The sequence below is a fragment of the Colias eurytheme genome, chromosome 7, assembly GCF_061535395.1.
Source record: "Colias eurytheme isolate Ceu_HAF_F1 chromosome 7, ilColEury1 Martin Lab GWU primary, whole genome shotgun sequence".
NCBI lineage: Eukaryota > Metazoa > Arthropoda > Insecta > Lepidoptera > Pieridae > Colias > Colias eurytheme.
In genome coordinates this window covers 1,821,437-1,832,413 of record NC_142986.1, presented here as the reverse complement: position 1 = coordinate 1,832,413, position 10,977 = coordinate 1,821,437, and the positions used below count along the sequence as shown (strand labels likewise).

Sequence of the window (10,977 nt, the reverse complement as noted above, 5' to 3'; positions counted from 1 at the left end):
ACAAATAATAACTTGCTAGTAATGTGCCCTTGCTGTACTTGCTATTTTTCTCTCTAAATAATTATTAATAGTACTAATAAGTTCAGTACTTGTCGATAAAATTGTAATTTTAAGTTCCTTTAGTAAAATAATCATAATATAATTTCTGCTTATTACCTACATCGTTTTAGTACTAAGTGTAGGACCTGAAATCAACTCAAATAGCTATAACTTACTCGGCACACGTTGTTTGCAATTTATTTTCCCTAATTTTAGTGATCATAGGGCCCTTGTTCTAAGACCCACTAATTGAAATAAAATTAAAAATTCGGTCAAGTCGTTTCGGACTAGTTTGATTACAAGTTTACATGAATTTCTAACTTTTAGGACATATTAACATCTACTAGCTTTCCGCCCGCGGCTTCGCCTGCGTCTTCAAAGAAAAACCCGCATTTCCCGGATTTCTGGTATAAAACCTATCATTTGTGTTAATCCAAGTTACCCTCTATATGTGTGCTAAATTTCATTGTAATCGGTTCAGTAGAATTTGCGTGAAAGAGTAACAAACACACACATCCTCACAAACTTTCGCATTTATAATATATTAGTAGGATATATCCTAAAAGTTAAAAATCTATGTAATTTAGGGCTATTTCTTAATAGATTCTCAATTATTGAATCTAATTGAAAGAATGTGTTACTATGATAAGTGTATAGGTATTATAGGATAGAGTCACACAAATAAAACCAATTTGAAAAATGTACACATTTATTTGATACAAAAACGCTTTGTCAAAATATCTTATACAACATATTATTAAAACATTTAAAACGTTAAATACACTAAAAGACGAAATTACACAATTGCTTTTTAGATAGACAAAACACATTTACTTGCTTACTTCTACTTAAAGTTAAAAAAAAGGAATGCTAAAATTATCTAAGTCTTTCTGGAAATTAGGGGTAAATTCGGTTCTATTTTTTCCAATATTTATTATTTTTATTTTATGTCGACATAAAACAAAATAGACGTTGATAATAAAATGTTATTTTTTCTATACTCAATACATTTATTACATTTTTTATTTTCCTTTAATCGGACATTCAATGCCGAATCTGTTTGAATTTTATCTCATAAAATAATAGTCTTTGAAATACATTTTATTCACATTTTATTCCAGAATCTGATTATTTCTTAAGCAGAATTGTTTAATAAAGGCTTGAATTCTTTACAAATAAGTTACAATATTTTAATATTATAATCAATTTCAATAAACAAATAAATAAATTTGTCTCAATTAAAATAATTAGAGACCCCTTTTTATGTAGATACTCTTCATCTGTTATAATAAAACATTTTACAATAATTTTTGTCAATCATAGAAATATTTTGACTAGATCAATTCATAAGCTCAATTAAAATACACTAATTACATTAAACATTCACTTTTACTTACAAATAGATATTTAAATCCTGTTTCAGTAAATATTATCTACTATTTAAAACAAAAAACCTTAGAAATCACTGCATCGTGATTGATAATATTTTGAAAATTTGTAAACCATAAATTGAGATTTGAGTATTTGACTAGACAATTGGTGAATAATAATGTAATTTAACTATATAAAATTCTTACGCATTGGTTTACAATATAATATTCTATGTAATAACCATTATTATTTACAAGATGGGGCACTATATTACAATACTGTTATTCATATTACCCTAGAATAATCACTTAATTAACATCTATCGGAGAACCTATTTCTATTAATGAAATAGTTAAATTAATTTTGTCATAAATAATTGAATTTATATTATGCTGATTAGCGTATTTCACAATCGTTATATACATTTGTTAGATTAAAAGTCTATACCTCATTCATAGTGACTAGAATATTGGCAATATTAACCTAAGTATTGAAAAAAATAAAAGACACACTCCAGACTAGAATGCTGGTTAAGGAAACCCGTTCAGCAGAATTAATGTCGTGAAATCTAAAGGTTTTCATTTCATTCTGTATTGGTATCACTGGGTCTACAATGAACGGTGGACTCTCTGTGGTGGTCAGTGTTTCTTTAGGGCAAGGCAAAGTTTCCGCTGGGATCTTTAGAACGTTCCTCTTAACCCCCTTCTTTCCTTCGCTGCTATCGTTCTCATCAAGTTTCCTATCTGTAGTGTTAAATTTGTCCACCACTTCAACAGTGGCGCTGGTGTGCAATATTTCCAAACTGTAGTTGATCTTGGTATCATCAGACATCTTGTTGTAAGCTGAACTAACTATGGGAGTATCCATTTTGCATGTGACTCCGTCAAGGGAGTCCTTGGTGCTTTGACTTTTCGTCTCGTTACGTAATGAATGCATCCATTTCAGCCTGCAGTCACAAACGAAGTTGTTCTCTGTAAGCAGAATTAAAAACTAATTAACATACATCAACGGTAAATGGAACAAAACTGAACTCGTTTTACCGAGAAAACATTCCAAATCTAAGTTATGATTTCGATCGTATGGTAGAATAATATACATAAACGCGAACGATTTCATGAGCGATATCAAGATGGAAGATACATATATAAAATATTGGATTTCTAACTTCTCTCAAACAATATTATGGCCCACAATTTTTCAGGAAAGTTTTTCTTGGCGTCCTTTATCATGTAGCGCATGACAAATGTTCAGGAGACAATTCTGAAGTAACTTTAGCCGGCCCTGGGAGTAAAAGTTTTGTTAACATTTTATGACAATTCTTGTTAAACGGTGACGTAATAAATATTTTCTTTGTTACGTTTTATTTGGGTCATTGTGGCTTGAGGGCGTATCGGTAATGTCAATAAATTATTATTGTTGGTCACATGTTTTGTGGTTGTTATTTATCCAATGAATGTACGTTAGTATAAAGTTTAATCAAATATGCATAACATCATAATTATGCATATAATTGGGTTGTGATTTTAGAAAGCTATGAAGCAAGCAATTTCGACAAAATTTGCTATATGGGAATATCTATCATAATGAAACTCAATTTGTATATACGTTCGTTTTGAGTAAGTTTAATGGTTGTTTTTATCTAATAAATATATGTATTATAATTTAAAATATTAAATGTGTAAATTTGCCAAAGAGAAATGTCTGGATAATTATGCTTCATCATTAGTAAAATTACGATAATTAATATGTTACACGTGGATAAATCTTGTTTAATTAGACATAATTGTCTACCAAAACTACCTATTGCAAAGATATCTACGCCCCGCGGAATCATAAATGAACAAACTTCTAACTGTATTAAACTTTAGCGGTATCTCAAATTCTTCTCGTTAAACATTCAAAATGTTTTCGAACTCATTATAGAACATATGAGGCAGTACTAAATATTCATTACCTTCGAGAAGCAAATTGCTGTTTGGGGGTTTCAAATTATCCAATATGGGTTTTATGTTGTCGAAAGTCAACGCGTGTAGTTCATTGGAACGCAGGTCGAGGGCGCTCAGGCCTCGGACTCCTTCGAACAGGCCAGAGGGTATCACGGCCAGTTTATTGTCATCAAGGGACAGCTTCCGGAGCTGTGACAGCCCGTCGAACGCCCGCGCCGATATGTACTTTATTTCATTCTTCCCCAAAAGCAACTCTTGTAAATTCCACAATTCGGCAAACGTGAACTCGGTCAAATTGTAAATGCGATTCTTCCTGAGATCCAATTTCCGCAAGTTCGCCAATCCATCAAACGTGTGACGGTTCAAATGGAATATGCTGTTTTTGTTCAGGTCCAATTCCAACAGATTGAACGCGTGTTGGAAGGCTCCGTTGCTAATCGTCGTTATGTTGTTTTTGGTGAGCGTCAGCTTTTGCAATTTCGGAAGATCGAAAAATGAATCTTTTCCAATTTCGAGGATCATGTTGTCTTCCAAATTGATTACAGTCAGGTTCGGGAGGTAAGCGAACGCGTATTGCTGGAGGGTTTCAATTTGGTTCTGAGAGAGCGACACTTCTTTTATATTAGTCAGATTCGCTAAGGCAAATGGGGCAACATCAACTATGTTTCCGTACTTTATGTTTATGGATCGAAGCCTTTGTAAGTACTGAAGCGCTTTGGTTGGCACGTAGCCTAACGCGCCGTCAACTCGAACGTTGAAAGACAAAGTTTGCAAAGTCGGTTGTGACGCGAAACTTTGCCAGATGAGGTCGTCCCGAGGAATGCCTCCGTTGAAAACCCAGCACTCGGCCTTCGTCGCATTTCTTGGTTCCCTTGTGTTCTCGCAATAGCAGTGTACTTTCGAATCTCTGTCGGTGATGTCGCAAATGTTTTTTTGGAAGCCGCCTTTTTCTTTTGTCCTTCGTTTAGTATTGTCCCTGGCTTGGACGGCGGATGACATTTCATTAGCCAGAGCCAATATAATCAATAAGTATGTGACCCAAAGCGCCCGTTGCTCCATTTTAATTTATCTGAAACAAATGAAATTAGTTTCATGAATTCACTGCATATTCTGATAGTAAAAAGCTTATATACATTTAAGGGAAATCTCATTTGCATTATAACATTAGACCGGAATTAGTCACATTAACAAAGCTAAATTAATATTCAATTGTATAATTAATGCATATAACTTTACAAATGTTAGCAATGGCGTGGTTTGAATTCAGAATTTAGACTTTATTATCATTTATGTTGAATTCCAATTCAAAATACCATTGAAATGGTATTTTTACTCATATATTGATAAGCTCGCGTTTAACAAATAATCCTTACTGACTTATACAAAATGGTATAGATGAAGCTGTGGAAATGATAATCTAAATTATCTGAATTCCTCGAAAACTGCCATTATTGTTTGAAACATACGCAAATACGATACGCAGATAGAAAATAGTTTGACATAGGAATATAGTATAACCCTGAATATTCCAGGTATCATACAAACACAGGGAGAATCTAGTTCACAATAAATAGCCATATTATTATCACGTACACAATGCTGATATTAGGCTGCTAACATCGTTGGGAAATAGCGCATTTAAAAATAAATCCTATATTACAGTACACAAGAACTATAATACAATTACAGCACATTGTTGTAAGAACAATGGCATAGAAGAATAAACAAGAGTAGCTAGGACATCGGATCTTTTTAAATGTAAGTTAAAAATAAATAACAATAGAACTACTCGAGTAAGCGTTTCTCTCCGCTTACAAACAATAGATGCTATGGATTTCTGAACCGCAAGGAAGATCTCTTACAAGACAATCTCTTTAGTTTTTACTCCTTACTGTATTTAGGTCATCAATTTCCTTTACACAAAAAAGACGAACAAATCAACATTTAGTGAATACTTTTAAATTTTATAGTAGAATTAAAGCTATATAATAATAAAGCACTTTGATACTGAAAAAATATTCTCAGCCGAAAACCAATTTTGGTTAAATATTTTTGTCAATATTCAAATATTTTTATATGGTATAGGATAAGTTCACAGTAACTTTAATATCACAATAATTTTAAGTTTAATGTCATTCAAGCTAATCATCATTCAGTTAGAAAACAAACAGATATACAGTCTATCCTTCCAACCTATTTCTATAAGAAAATCCGCGCTAGAGAACTGCCGTGAGACAGCACCAGGTGCGAAAGAAATCCATTTCTCGTGTACAATGGATTTCAAGTACTTATAAATAAAATAAATGTTACGTCGATTATCTTACTTATTTCCTTTTAAAAGTAAACAATCAACCAATAACCAACTACACTTAACTTCTCTTATTCCCTAACGTTTATCAATTGTCGAAATATGTATTCACTATATAAACCGTATTTTTTATATAGGGTAAAAGCCGGATAGTTGCGCCACTTTTCAAAAAAGCTATATTATGAAAAATTATGTACTTAATAAGAATAATGAAACATGTATATCAAAAGATAGGTCTTTAAACCATCATATTAGCCTATTTTATTAAACATAATTATTAAAGGTTTTGAGTAAATCCTGTTTTATTTGACCTCTCAAATGAAGGATAGTTGCCTAATCTAGCGGATAGTTGCCTATCGTAAATAATACTTCAGAGGATACTTGCCTCGTGAGGGGATAGATGCCTCACAATATTTTTTTTAAATAAAAACAAATTTATATCAATTTACTTAATCAGTCTTTATTATTTGTTTTGCTTTTTAATTAAGAACTAATCAACATTATACATTTTTTTGCTATAAAACTATAACAATATAACAAAAATAGCCTCTAAATTAGTTATAATCACATATTAGTAAAATTATTGATATTTATCTTAAAGATAGAAGAATATGTCAATCAACTTTGGCATTAATCATCAGAAGCGAGGGGTTTCATCTTTCCACATCACATGCAATACAGTTTCATCCATATTAAATATTCCATCTGGTTTAACCAGCAATTCATTCTCAGTTAAGACAGTAGGTAATAAGTAGATCAAAAAATTTTGCAACGTCTTCTTGTTGAGACCCCTCGCTCTTTCAATTGATAAACCCTCAGCTTGCCTCAAAACTATTTCGGGATTTCTTTCCAGAAAGCTTTTTAACCATTGTGGCCCAGCCGTTATGCTTTAACCCCAAATTTTCGGCAAACTGGTAAGCTAGCTGACGAATTGTATTTCTTTCAGGAGGAAATCCTGCGTCTCCGAGCTTTAGTATATGAGTCACTAGTCTTTTTTCATTTTCAAAATCAAGGACAGGGTATTTTCCTGGAAGTTAAATAAAAAATTAGCGAAGTGAATATTGTACCGGCACGGAGATGCTTTATTACCAATAAAAACGCAATAATATTAATATTTGCTAGTGAAAGAATTTGTAGTTGCGGATAGTTGCCCCGAGAGCAACTATCCGCACAAGTTTCTAAGGCGACTATCCTTTTTGATACGGATACTTGCCCTTTTTATTTGCGAAATAAATCAACAATATTTTGCAATAAAATGTAATTAACAGTATAATTTAAAGTCTAATGCACGCAAAGAAACATAAACTATATTGAAATCACAATTAGTAACAAAAATATTCAATACAAATGACTTACCAATATAGTTTCAACGCCTATCGAAGTTTCACCGCGGAACAATTTCGCTCGCACAGATGAAGGGCGTGCGTCTACACAAACGATTGACTTGGCACTGAGGTCTGCGGGAGGGGTACTTACAACTATAGTAAAGCGTTATTGCCACTAATGTCCGTAACATAGTGTATTCGAAACTGCGGCAAGTATCCCACTGGCGCAACTATCCGGCTTTTACCCTACCTAAAAGTTGGTGCCTTTCGGTTGGTCCCATTTACATTTTATCCAGTTCTGACCATTTGAAGGCGGTTTAGTTTTTGTAAAAAAATAATTATTAGTCCGTCCTCCTTTAATCCAACCATAACCATTTAAATTTCTCCTAACACTTGCCATCGAAATTGGCAAGACCAATATTGGTTTCATTTGCACACCAAATAAAGCCAGGGAGCTACCGTGTTTTAACATCTTAACAAATATATAGTCTGTACCGTATAGATAAGCAACAATATGCTTGTGCGTTTCTAAATTTGAATTTCAAAGCGCTTCCAGAATTAGGTTACGAGCGCTGTGGCGAGCCTAAACAATAAGGCTCTATTGAATACCCTGGATATTGATTTTAACGCTCTGCTATTTTGCGTTTCATTTTATCTATTCACGCTTCTGACGATGTATACTGGTAATTTTGTAATTAGCTGGATATTTTGGATGGATTTATTCAATAGTCAATACATAACAAACCACATAGCGGGCGATCTTTCAGCATGTCCGATATTGTGTAATTTGAAATTTTACACGTGGATAATTTCGAGTTAAAATAGAAGTAATCTATATTATAAAGCTGAAGAGTTTGTTTATTTTTTGTTTGACTGCGCTAATCTCAGGAACTACTAGTCCGATTTGAAAAATTCTTTCAGTGTTAGATAGCCCATTTTTCGAGGAAGGCTATATGTCACCACGCTTAGATCAACAGGAACGGAGCAATGCAGGTGAAACCGTGGAGCACAGCTAGTATGCTACATCAATCAAACAGATACATACTAGAGAGAGACTATTCAATTGCAATATGGTCGTCGATGACTGATTAACAAAAACTAATATACCGCTGAAATTTGACAAACACATATCAGAGTCTGGTTTAATACTAATTAATCTGAAATCCAGGTGAAACTGGAGCGAGCATGTAGTGAAACACACATAAATTATATGGAGCGCGTTGTATCGCTGTATGAAACAATTCCTCAATTAATTATTTTACAAAATTAACGTGACTTTAAAAAGTAACTATAGAGTTTCTTGTCAGCTCTTCTCTGTATAAACTGCTTTGTGAACCAGTGTTTAATAATAATAATAATTAATCAATAAATGTTTGAATTTGATTTACGCGCAAACACGTTTCAAAAGTCAACTCGAATTGAGAAGCTCCTCCATTTTTGAATTTGGTTGCATCTCATTCATGCACTATACAAATAAAAGAAATGCGTGTCAGAAGTGAAACTTATTTGGCAAGATTCAAAACAAAAATCGCTTTACTCCATGATGTGCCGGTATTGCCATGACGCGAGCTTGAAATTTTACTCTTAACGCGCCTAAAGACTCACTTCAAAAGCATCTCATACCAAAGAATCAATAACTGTTCAATGAAACAGAAATGCATCCACACAAGGGACACACAATTAGGACGATAGTGCATACACAATTGTTAATCTTGTTGCAGCAGAGGACGTATCGCTACGGATCACTCAATGTGCCTAATTAGAAGCCAATTTGGTTGCGTTTAATGTCTCCTACATGGTTTTACAACTCGGCAAAGCTAGCCTGTTCAATATTTATATTGTAGATGTATTATCCAAAATATCGAATAGGAACATTCTGAAGTGAAAAAAAGAGCGTGTGTGCTGAGCACGCGTGGCAGAAGTAAAACTTCTTTGGTTATATTCAAATAAACCAAATCGTCGCCTTACTAAATGACGTGATGGTATTGCCATGACGCGACCTTGAAATTTTACTCTCAACGCACCTAAATAAGTTTCACTTCAAAAGAAAAATACTTTATTTTATAAAGTTACCTACCTACCTAAAATAGAACAAGATATTATTATTAGATACGTTTGTGATACAATTTTCAACTATTTTTTGGATCGTATCGAAATTATCTACCTATTATATTATTAAGAAAACATTATTGGAAACAACGAATAGGTTGAATAACTTGAAAGTAATAATATCAGTGATTTTAACTGCTTAGCAGAATTATTATAAGTTATGAACTAATACAGAATCATTTCTAAGAACTGTTAAAGTACTGCACAATTGCACATAGAAAAAAAGACATGGCCATTATCACTCGCCTTTCTTTGCGCTAGTTTCGAAAAACTCCACACTTTAACCAGTTAAACACCTTCACTCAATAAACTTTTAAAACAAAAGTTTATCCATTCCACAAGAGATTTTAAGTAATAAATCTCTCCCGTATCAAGGGAGAGACCCTTTATCATTTGCCGCTTAACGCAAAACGGTTTTCAAGATTATTGCTACCGAAATCGGCAATCTAATCCGTCTGCAGTACATTGCTCCTTATGCTTAAGTTCTGCTCTCTACCCTCTAATACACCAGCAGTGTACTACGTGCCGGATTAGAATCACATCAATTCTGGCATCTGTTACATTTGCCCTTTTTGTCTCAACCTATCTTTCCTCTAAGGAGCATTTAGAAAGGGACCTATAACGTGTTGTCCTTTAAATGGGTTGTCTGATATATAGTAATGTTGCTTGTAAATAGACATTCCCGTTATTTATTGCCTGTTCATGTGTGTCTAAGAAAATTTCGGTGGAAAATATTGGAGTCGTGTGCAATACATTTTTCGTGGGAAATGAGAATCCATTTATTGTGCCTGTTATGATGGATCTTATTCAGGACGCAAATGGTTATATTTATATTTTGTAAATTTATTTTTTAATTGAATTTCAGGGAAGTGAGGGTGATATTATAGAATGTAATTGAGAGCTTTTAAAAGTATCATGTTTATTTTTTACGTAGACCTTGTAAATTTTTATATTTTGATGAAAACGACGGAAATGGTCAAAATAGTTTTTATAAGTCATGTCGTAGCAGACGTATAAAAATACAATATAATATGTAGAAAGGTATTCAAGCGTAGGTACAAAGCACAAAATAACATTATTAAAATATTCATTTCGTAAAGTTTTAAATTCTTATCTACAAAAATGTCTGTTTTTTTTCTAGTGCATATTATAATTATTGTATATTTTTGTCTGAAAATTATTTGTCTCCTTATTTTCATCATGTGCTATTTTCCTTTTACATAAGCATACTTATGAAAACACGTGACACAAGTTAAACCAAACTATTTCCCATACACACCATAAAGCAAACTACTTCGACCCTGACACTAACCTATCGCCTATAACTATCACTTAAAATCATTAAAGCCTTACAAAACTGCGACTAAATAATTAAACAACGTTAACACATCCGCTAATCCCTTTGAGGCTTAAGGACAGGCCCGATTCAATGTGCTTAATGAGATTGTGTACAGGGCCGGACTCGCACGTGCCGCGACTTGTTTTGGACGCTGATTCATTGCGCCCATCAATTTCACGTGATATGTAGACAAATTAAGATGACAGTGTCTTATACGACACGGATTATCTTGTTGGGCAATTTGTTTCTTTGTAAGTTCTCTGAGAGCTTCGGATTTATTAATCTTTGCTTCCGTTGTTTATCTGTGTTACTAATTGTATTATAGTAAATGGTAGAGTAGTGTTTTATGTCTTTATTGAAATTAAGAAGATCAGTTAAATCAAAATATTAAGAGTTATTAAATTTATTAATGACAAGTTGCAAACTTAGTGTTTGCAAACTTAGTGTTGCAAACTTTAACGTACAGTAAAAATATCTACCAATTAACTAAACACTATTTCTTAATCTGAATAGCTATAATGCAACCATTAAAGAGATCGT

General features: G+C 33.0%; 1 protein-coding gene across 1 annotated transcript in view; it reads right to left on the bottom strand.

The window, feature by feature from the left end:
- Window positions 1–1,510: 1,510 nt before the first annotated feature.
- Con (leucine rich repeat protein connectin) overlaps window positions 1,511–10,977 on the bottom strand; it is a 34,596-nt gene continuing 25,129 nt past the window's right edge. Inside the window, exons 2-3 of the mRNA XM_090103939.1 lie at window positions 3,365–4,425; window positions 1,511–2,381 (exon numbers count right to left, since the gene is read on the bottom strand). Coding sequence (XP_089960065.1) covers window positions 1,894–2,381; window positions 3,365–4,415 — 1,539 coding nt within the window. The 5' untranslated portion in view covers window positions 4,416–4,425 and the 3' untranslated portion in view covers window positions 1,511–1,893. The remainder of the gene's footprint in view (window positions 2,382–3,364; window positions 4,426–10,977) is intronic.